Source organism: Lactuca sativa, chromosome 2, assembly GCF_002870075.4.
Source record: "Lactuca sativa cultivar Salinas chromosome 2, Lsat_Salinas_v11, whole genome shotgun sequence".
Taxonomy (NCBI): domain Eukaryota; kingdom Viridiplantae; phylum Streptophyta; class Magnoliopsida; order Asterales; family Asteraceae; genus Lactuca; species Lactuca sativa.
In genome coordinates, this window is record NC_056624.2 from 205,530,401 (window position 1) to 205,540,599 (window position 10,199).

Sequence of the window (10,199 nt, forward strand, 5' to 3'; positions counted from 1 at the left end):
CTTTTTTTATATTCGTCTTGCTTTTAAAAAAAGCAAGCCAACTGTAGAACCTGTGAAAAGCCCGATCTTCCATGATAGATATAAGCATATAAATACAAGGTTTCAATTCATCAGAGAGTATTTGGAGAAAGGGGATCACTACAAGAAATGGGGGAATTAGCGGCGATTCTTGTCGCTACAAATGATACGGCCTGTCACCGCTAAAGGTATTAGCGACGACATGTTGCTGCAAATACGTCGACCCCCCTTTGTTTACAACTAGTTGTTTTGCACATACTTCTTTGTTTGACGCCGAACGCCTTAAAAATTCGGGAGATTGAAAATGTTCGACAGCCTTTGCCGAAGAAAAAATTTCATGTGACATACCCACAGGGGGGGGGGGGGGGGTTGTTTAGTGCCATTGGGATATCTGTAGGCCCCCCAATTTCCTTAAAATAAGAATGGGCTTTACTTTTTCGGCCTCTGTAAACTTTTGCAAGACTCGAATCAATGCTTCGCAACAATTATGCACGCTCCAAATCCAAGTTAACCTTGTCCAATTCAAATTTATTCTACAAATACAAAAAAGTTAGTTAAGTAAATAACAATCACAAATATACTTAAAATATTATCCAAGTTACCTTTAAATGCACAACTGTCGCATTCCTTAACGCGGGGGAAACATTGTCCCAACCAGATACGTTGAAAGGGACATTGTTCCACAAATACCTCCCAATTTCACGAGTGAACCAATTGACAGGCTTCCCGACAGGGGAGTATGTGATCTCCCTGTCGAAATCTAAATCCACGGCCTTTCCCTTGTTTGCCCGTATCCATTTGCCTAGCTCTATATTCTTTGACATGCCCCTTCTTTTCTTTGGATGCTCGACTGAAAAAATAAAATTAAAAATATTAGTCACGATAATTTATAATATATCAATGAAAGTAGCTAATAAATATATCATACTAAAACTCACCATCCTGTTCATGTTGCCCACAACCAAAGCCTTATGGAGGTGGTGGATCCCCAGCTCCATCACCTCCGTGACCAAGGCCCATAATATCGGCCCTCATAACAACGAATATCGCCCACGTAAACCTCATTTGTAGCCTATAAAATTACAAGATGTACAATATAGAAATGCAATATGAATAAAAGTTAGTTACACCCTGCAAATTTATAAGATATGCAATATAAATAAACAACATAAATAAAAGTTAAACAAAAAATAGGAATAAAAGTTAGACTTCAAATAAAGTTTCTATTACAAAAAAATACATTTGATTTTTTTAATCAGAATCTTCATCATATACTTCAATGTCTTCTTCATCAGTATCATAATCAGAATCGTCATCATCATAATCAGTCTCTTCATCAGAAACATTATCGACTTTACTAGTTAGCAGAGGTACTTCAGTATCGTCCTCATCATCATAACCAACATTGTTTTGAGCTACATCAACATTGTTTTGAAAGTATTATGAGAAGTCGATAAAAAGTCTAGCTTCAGATGAAGAGTTGCTTTGAACTACGTTATCATTTTCGGCCTCCACATTGTCGACATTTTGGACAGAGTCACTGTAAGCATTTTGGACATGAGCATTGTCGGATGGTAGATCCCAAATGCTTCGATGATTAACATGCTCGACGACATGAAGAGTTGCTTTGAAGTACGTACGATAGAGTGCCATAAAAACTTAAGCTCTTCCACTAACGCCTAAGGAAAACATCTATGTCCTTTCCGGGTGCTTTAGGGTCGGGAATCAACAGGGCCAACATGCATGATGACTCTTTCATACAAAGCCATAGTGGCAGATTGTATGTGGTGAGTATGACAGGCCACGTACTATGTGGATTACACATGTTACCAAATAGATTAAAGCCATCAGCTACCAACCTTAGGCGTACGTTGCGAGGTTCACTCGAGAAGTCAAGGTAGTCTACACCAAATTTTTGCCAAGACTCTCCATCAACGGGATGATGCATCACACCATCTTCTGATCTCCCGGTACTATGTCATATCATATTTTTGGAAGTGTACCTTAAACAATACAAACGTCGTAGTCTAGGGGTCACTGGAAAGTACCATAACACCTTATGAGCCACCTTCTTACCCTTGGTGTTTTTATCAATCCGCCGACTCTCTTTACAAACGGGACAAATTTGCAATGACTTGTGTTCCTTCCAAAAGAGAAAACAATCGTCTCGTTTTTGCACACATGTATTGACTCGTACCCCAAACCTAACTTCTTCAATTTCTTTTTGGCTAGATAAATGAATGAGGAACCTTGTTGTCTTCTAGAAATGTTGAATGCAACAACTCAAGGAGTTGATCAAATGAACTATCAGTCCATTTGTTGTTGACCTTGATATGCATCAGTTTTGCTAGAAAATCAAGGAAAGAAAAATGTACAACCAGGATATAACTTGGTTTCGACTGCCTCTAACAACTGTTCAAAATCATCATCGACACCGTTACCCCCTTTATTCGAGGTTCCTTCATCGATGTTGGTATCATTTTCTCTCGACTCACACATAACATCGTCAATAACATCCGCTATCTCGTTAATTGGCGACACGACGTCTACAACTGGAGGAATTAAAGATTCACTGTGATATATCCAGGTTTCGTATGCGTATGACCGACTGAAACCATATATACGAACATGACGTCTCATTGCTTTCGGATCCATGAAGTAAAGATTATCACATTGCTCACACGGACATCTGGTTTCACCTTTACAATCTAGGTGTAACATGGATCTCTGGACAAAAGAGTCGAGTCCGAGATGGAACTTGGGAGATTGATGATGTGGCTTAGTAGTCCAGCTTTTATCAATAGACATGATGCAACTGAAACATAGTTTTGTGTTTAAGGATTACTCTACGGGAAGCAAAAATCAAGTAGAGTATTCATAAAGTCGATGATTCAAAAAGTATTCCAACACGGGAACACAAGAACAAATAATTAATTTAAAATTACAAAAAGTATGTTGCTATTAATAACCTAATTCTAAAGTTAACTTAATTTGATTTTCTAATTAATTTAATATTTTCTTTTTTGTTATTAGTTTAATTTTTTAAACAAAATTTATTTTATTTTAATATTAATTTGATTTTACAATTAACTTATTATTTTTTATTGATTTTTTTTTAAAATTAATTTAATTTTATTCTATAATTAAATTAAAATTACTAGAAGTATGTTGCTATTAATAACCTAATTAAGCTAAAGGTGTAATGACCAACATTAAGTCCCTAACAAAATTAAACACTTTGAAACCATATACAATACTTTACTAGAAGTAAGTTGCTATTAATAACCTAATTAAGCCAAACTATTGATCCTAATCATCACATAATCATACATGTATACATTCAATTCCAATCTTCATTTCCTTTTACACACATACAATACAACTTGCATATTCCAATTTCATTCAATTAAGCATACAATTTCAAACAAATGTATACATCCAATTTCAAACAAATGCATACATTCAATTTCAATTCCATACAAATGTATACATGTAAATACAAAATCAAACAAATGTATATATATACATCTAATTTCAATTTTATGCCAAATTTCATTTTTAAGCCAATGTGCTATAAACCTAAATCAGAAAAAACATATACAAAATGCATATACACTTCCCACAAATTTGTGTATACATATATAATCCCACAAAATGCATAAACACCTACATTCCTCAAATCCAAACATAATCACTCAACAAAATTGAAGAATACTACCAATTTATCACCCAAAATAGCACCAAAACAGAAAAATAAGAGAAAATAGGAAAGAATTCGACCTTGAATGTCAAAATTTAGGAATTGGAGTGTAGGCACCGCTAGTCGATCTCCAAGTCATTGGTAATGGAGGATTGAGGGGTGGAGTGGCGGTCTAGTGGCGGTGGTTGGGGAAGAAAGTCACCGGAATGCGCTTTTAATTTGGTCGCCAATCTTTACACAGGAAATGAAGGAAGCGCAGAGACGAATGAAGGGTAGGAGCTGAGTATAGTCACAAGCAAAACAGAAAAGGAAGCAGATGGGGGGTTATCTATAATGACCTTTAGCGGCAACGGGCAATAGCGGCGACGGTTGCGTATTAGCGGCGACAAGGGTCTATTAGCGGCGACACCTGGAGGAAAAATATGCGCGTTTTTTACGACCCTTGGATTAAAATGAAATCGGACGTATAAGGCTCATTTGACGCGGATCGCCATAAGGTAGCCATCAGCGGCGACGCCTTTAGCGGCGACACAGGGTATTAGTGGCGAGATGTAATAGACGCGTTACATGTCACCGCTAATACCTTGTGTTGCCGCTAAAGGCGTCGCCGCTAATGCCCCTATTTCTTGTAGTGGATCATATAATGAAGCATGTTTGCAACATTGAGCAAACGAAATATATCTTTACAAAGTCGTTGGGAAGACTGAAGTTCATAAGGATGGAACACCCGGTGGGAATGAATAACATATATAGTAGATTCTGAATTAAGGGGACAAATGTTGGAGTAATTAAGAATAAAGGGTAACAAGTCATTTAAAGGAAATTTCCTTATTTTTGGTATTTGAGTTAGATTAAGGTTCCAATTAATTTTTTAGTATAAATAGGCTTTAACAGATGATGTTTTTAATCAATCGTTCCCTTTGTTTTCTTAATAAAACCTTGGAGATCAAGTATTCAATATACTTCCATAGTTTTCCTTTTATGTCCCTCTTTTCCCATGTTATTCTGCATTCACGTTTGCACCTTGCGCGCAAAGGTAAGAGTAGATTTATTGCTTACACTTGATTCCTTGCTTACAATAAATGTCAACTTCTTGTATATACGTTTTCTGGTCTAACTTCAGAACTTGGAAAAACTAACGGTTATTTAAAGGGCTCATCCAACCTTGCAGTTTTGGGGTGGATTAGTGGATTTTAATCTTTAATAAGAATATATTTTTTCTGTCTAAACATTGTTTAATTTTCATATACTAAAATATACAATCCTACCCGGATTTAACCGAAATAGCTTCTTTTTCGTAAAACTGACTTCATAAAGTAAATATAAAAAACACGTCAACATTAAAACCATGCAATTTGACATATGACTTAAAAAGTGAGTAATTCATCCAAAAACCAGTTAACGTGTATAATTTTATATTTAAAATTTATGGGGGCATAACTTATTGGAAAGTTTATATCACAAGCTTACACAATCGTCAATATTATTTAGAGCATCCACAATGCAAGTAGTATAAAAGTTGAATATGGTGGTGATTATGATTGAATAAGAGTTGATGGAGTATGGATATGACATTAAGTAGAGTTCAATGATCATTGAATGGTTTAAAATGAATAAAATGGTGATTAAGATTAAATATGTGTTTAGTGGGTTGTGGATGGTGTTATATAGACGTTTAATGGATGATGTGACAATCCATTAAACTCTATGGAGTTCAATAGATTGTAGATTCTCTTATAGTGTCAGCCACGAGTTACATCAAATAATGGTAATTTATATAAAGGTTTTGTGGATGGAGGTCACCATGTAGTACGGTTCCAATTTACCGTCTTCGAGTTTTCTCAATTTCACTACAAGGAACGAGACATATACCGACGATTTTTTCAACACCTATGTCCATGACATATCGTCAGGAAAACCTATACCGGCGACTTGTCGCCCTTACAAAGTCGTCGGGATAGCTCTGTCGGTAAAAGTCAAAAATGTCGTCGGTACAAATCCACAAATGCCGACGACTTGTTGTCTACACATGATTGTCGGGAAAGATTTTCGGGAAAAAATTGAAGATGGAGAGATCTCAAAAACACATGTGATGATGACTATTAGAAACAAATCCAATGAGAAATTGAAAGTTGAATGATAAACATAAAGAAATTCAATGGAGAATAATGATGAACTATAGATAACCCAATCCAAAAAACTTACAATCATAAAAGCAGAATCTTACCTCAAAATGACAGGTGTAGGTAGTTGTAGAGGTCAGTGGTGGTGAAGGGGCGAGGATGGTGAAGGCTGTAACCGGAAAAAATACCCCAAAATCCGAGGTGAAAACTACAACCGGGCAAAAAACCTCAAAACCAAAGTAAAAACTTTGACCAATCACAAAATTAGGAAGAATAGAAGGACCAAGAAGCATACCTGCTAGTTGCCAGCGAATGGGAGTGACCGGAGGAGGTTTGGTCGTGGACAGAAAGAGAAAAAAAAAGATAAACTAAGCAAAATGAATGCAATCGTTGACGTCACTGATCTTGATGGGGTTAAACTCTATGTCGATGGTATGTCATCGGTACAGGGTACCAAACACTACGTCATTTTGTTTGTTTGCTGAAATAAAAAAAATAATTAAAAATAGAGGGTTGTGCCCACCACAAGTTGTTGGGATAGCCTTTTTACACGGATTGCCAGCGTGACATTGCACGAAATGTCGTCGGTATAGCTCTCCTAAAATAGTATCATTTCTTCTTTCTGTACCGTGGAATAAAAATAAATAAAAATAAATTTAACTTACATTTTCCGTGACATATACCGACGACTTGTCGGTATAGACTTTCACAAGTCCGCAAAAAAGTTTTCATTTCCCGCCGAAGCTGTTCCGACGACATGTAGTCTACATAACGTTTCCGGTCAAACTAAATTGGTCAAAGTTGGCAAAAGCTATGCGGACAACATCTTGTCTGTATGCCTTGCTTGTAGCAATGACTTCTGTCGTCACGAGTCGTCCGCATAGATAGTTATTCATGTAGTGTCTAAGTTACACTAAACCTAACAACTAATAGTGGAAACGTAGTTGACATTTGATGGCCGGATTTTGATCGGTTTATTGGCTATTGAGCTTTTAAATAGGAAAAAGCAATTTTTTTTAAAATATTGTATATTGAATTTTGTATGGTTCAATATATTATATATTGAAAATAAAAATGATAAAGTTTTATGAAAAGTAAATTAATGCTTGTATGAGGATCTATTAAATTTTCTAAAAGTTAATATGTTGCGGATGTCTTAAAAAGTACACAAACAAAAAAAAGGTAAAAAAAAAAAAAACAAAATTTTGATACGAAAATTACAAAAAAGCAAACATAACATGATAAAATTGATAAATAAAGGTGGAGGCTCACAAAGATGAAAAATATGGCTTTAATTATATTAGCCAAAAAGAGAAAATGGAACCGCGTCATATAATCATATTCATGAGAGCCACCTTGATCAGAAGGTTATGTAATAATCCTCTGGGATTTAGGATCAAACAGTAAAGATATTTCATGAGATTTATACCAATCATCTGGCGAACCAAATGCATCCGACGCATGCTGGTATGTAAATTGCCCCATCCTACCAAGGTTTGTTGCACATTCTATGAAAATTCCAGATCTGGGATAATTAACAGACATTCTTTCTTTGTTTAGTTTCTTCCATGTCTGCATGATTAACTTCTTTATATATTCCCTAGCATTCTCTTCAGTAGCACCGGTTTCATGCATGTAGCACTGGATTGATTTTGGAATATCACCTCTTTGAAGCTCGGCCTAATTAAAACAAAGAAAAATGTAATAATTGTAGTTAAATTCGTATCTATATATTACTTCCTAATATAAGATGGTCAAACACACGAGAAATCGTGAAGATAAATTTTCATTACCGATGATGTTCCCAAGTCATCAGCAAGACGTAGAATCATTGATGAGCAGTGCACTACGTTCTGCATGGCTTCTCCGGTAATATCGCTAGAAGTGAAGAAGTAAATATTTGAAAGTATTACAGGAAGTGATATGGTAATACAAGAGTTTTTCAGGTACTCTTCAAGTGTTGGGATATATCCACTGTTGAACCATTCTGCCTCCACGGTGTTCGCATCACAGTAATCTGCCCACTGCAATGTCAAAGTTCAACATTATCCAGCGAAAATCTTGATATAAGTTTGGAAAAACCAATTGACAGATAGCTGACTGCTTTTTTCACAATCGGTAGAACAAGGAGTTCCTGGTTGATCAGGGTGCTGTATGCCATTTCATTGATGGTATTGTAGAATCCAAGGAAGCATATCTTCATGTAATCAGGAAGTTCTTCGATGGCATTGATGTCCCATCTAAATGTCCGGTCATGTAAATATATATATTAAAAATATATTATATATATAGTGAAAAAAATAGATCGACGACTATATTTAATTACTAGTATTATATAGTCCTATATATTCAATTCACTATATACATATATATATATATATATATATATATATATATATATATATATATATATATATATATATATATATATATATATATATATATATATATATATATATATATATATATTACTACCGACCTTTTCACAGCGCTCGAGAACTGTTTAAGTTCATCCAAAGTACCATACACATCATAAACATCGTCTATGACATTTACTAGGGAAATAAGCTTTGTGATGTTTCTCCTTAGAACACCATGTCGTGGTTCGTAATTTGCACCAACAGCCCACATAAAACTCTCCACCAACCTGTCTCGAGCAAAGCTGAACTTCTTGTCCCAACCTAGATCATTCCACCACCTATACCAACAGTTTGACTTAAACAACACAGAACAAGCAGTAATAGGCGATCGATAAACAAATAATATATACATAAAGATTAATACACCTTGATGAGTACTTTAGATCTTCTTGGTGTATCCCTTGCAACACGTTGAAATCCAATTCAGCAAGCTCTAACAACAACGAATTCTTGTCGCTTCTCGTCTTGTATGCTTCTATAAACCATATTGCCTCAAATCTTTGAGGCCTCCAAAGCAATGGAAGCTCCAAGGCATGGCTTATTAACATCACCAGACATTGATCGTTACCTATGCTATTCTTCTCTAGCATCTCTTTCAGGCATTGGCGAGTAAGCTCTCTGGCTTCATCCAATATACTTTCATCCTCGACAGCAAGAAAGGAAGCCTCATACAAGTTAAGCATTCCGACAATGTCCTCTCGTAACTGGGCCTTGATATTTCCGGTTTCATCCCTAATGTCCTCAAATATTTCTTCACAATAAAACCAACAATTATATATAAGGATCTATCTCATGGTTGTTGCTTTATTATGCTTTCTTATTTATATCCGAAGTTTATTAAAAACAAAAAGTGAGAAAGGATGTACGTACGTAACAAATAACAAGGAGTCAAGTACCTTGAGGGATAAGATAGCCGTGTTGTCTCAAGAGTCTAAAGCCAAGGGCTTTAAGGTTCAAATCAGATTTGTTCCACTTCTCTTGAGAGTCAAAGTAGCAATGGTATAGAATCTTCAAGACACTATTGATTTTATACTCGAAGTGATAAGATACTCCAAGCCTCTGCAGATCATCAACGAATTTAAGTGTACTCAAAGGGTCCTGCACTGCAGCATCTTCAGAAATCATCATCTTCACCTCTTCCTTCAAACTGAGAGACCTTGTCTCATATTCTTCACCCTATATATACGAACAAAAAGAATTGCAATTCATTCTCAATGGAATCATTGGCACATGGATGTGATTAGCTTGCATGTAAGATATATATATACACACACACACTAAAGAACAACTTACCACATAGTTGTTAGTCAGTGACTGGAGATACTCATAAGACCAGAGCGAAGGGGGGTAGTTTGCGGATCGTCTAACAATGGGTGCATTAGTAGTTACAGCCATGGTTGTGGGTTGTGTTGTCAAATATTGTTTTTGAAATCCTCCCATATAATTTCTTATCCTTCTATGATTAGAAGTTGGACTAAAAGGAAGACTCATGCAGTAAATGCAAATTGAACCCATTGCAAAAGATGAGAGTACAAAAGAATGGCTTCGTGGTATAATATATCGCGGGATGATAAAAATCTTAAAAAAAAACTCTTTTTTAAGGGAGGACTCACGTTTGCTTGGTGGTATATATAGTATATTGCTTGAGTTAAAGCCGTAAACCACCCATATATATAGAAACGCACTGCATATTTCGGTTTAGATTTTAGAAGTTTCGTGTTGCGGTTTGTCAAACCACTTATGCGGATCGTTTTATGGTTTTGACTACAAATTGCACCACATCTCAGCACCACCAACACCTCTATGCAGATAATTTTTAATTTTAGTACAACAAATTACTTTTTTATCATAGAAAATACAATAACTTTTTCAGCGATACAATAAGGTGCCGTGGAATCCATTAAAATTAGAAAGAATTAAAATCCAATTACTAACACT

At 35.6% G+C, this 10,199-nt stretch overlaps 1 protein-coding gene across 13 annotated transcripts; it reads right to left on the reverse strand.

The window, feature by feature from the left end:
• Positions 1-620: 620 nt before the first annotated feature.
• Positions 621-9,918, reverse strand: LOC111916241 (R-linalool synthase QH1, chloroplastic). Of its 13 annotated transcripts, XR_006188502.2 has the most exons (12): positions 9,555-9,918; positions 9,158-9,437; positions 8,628-9,012; positions 8,321-8,539; positions 7,943-8,081; positions 7,635-7,865; positions 7,271-7,521; positions 6,365-6,605; positions 6,137-6,262; positions 5,946-6,010; positions 957-2,833; positions 621-868 (listed from the first exon to the last, which is right to left on the reverse strand). XR_006188502.2 is itself a non-coding variant. In XM_052768652.1 (8 exons), coding segments are annotated over exons 1-8 (1,728 nt in total). In that variant the 5' UTR covers positions 9,777-9,918; the 3' UTR covers positions 3,393-6,604. The 13 variants fall into 13 exon arrangements, 2 of the variants coding, with proteins under 2 accessions (XP_052624612.1, XP_023767623.1); XR_008230413.1 differs by having other exon boundaries at positions 957-1,090; positions 5,946-6,262; positions 6,365-6,463; XR_008230410.1 differs by having other exon boundaries at positions 957-1,090; positions 5,946-6,322; positions 6,507-6,605.
• Between the last annotated feature and the right edge of the window lie 281 nt (positions 9,919-10,199).

Excerpts from the sequence above, each read along its gene's own strand:
- LOC111916241 (XM_023911855.3), bottom strand. The coding sequence starts at position 9,776 with ATGGGTTCAATTTGCATTTACTGCATGAGTCTTCCTTTTAGTCCAACT. Across the intron at positions 8,082-8,320 it reads TTCTCGAGCGCTGTGAAAAG|ATGGGACATCAATGCCATCG; the intron begins GTCGGTAGTAAT and ends CCGGACATTTAG. Across the intron at positions 7,522-7,634 it reads ATGACTTGGGAACATCATCG|GCCGAGCTTCAAAGAGGTGA; the intron begins GTAATGAAAATT and ends TGTTTTAATTAG.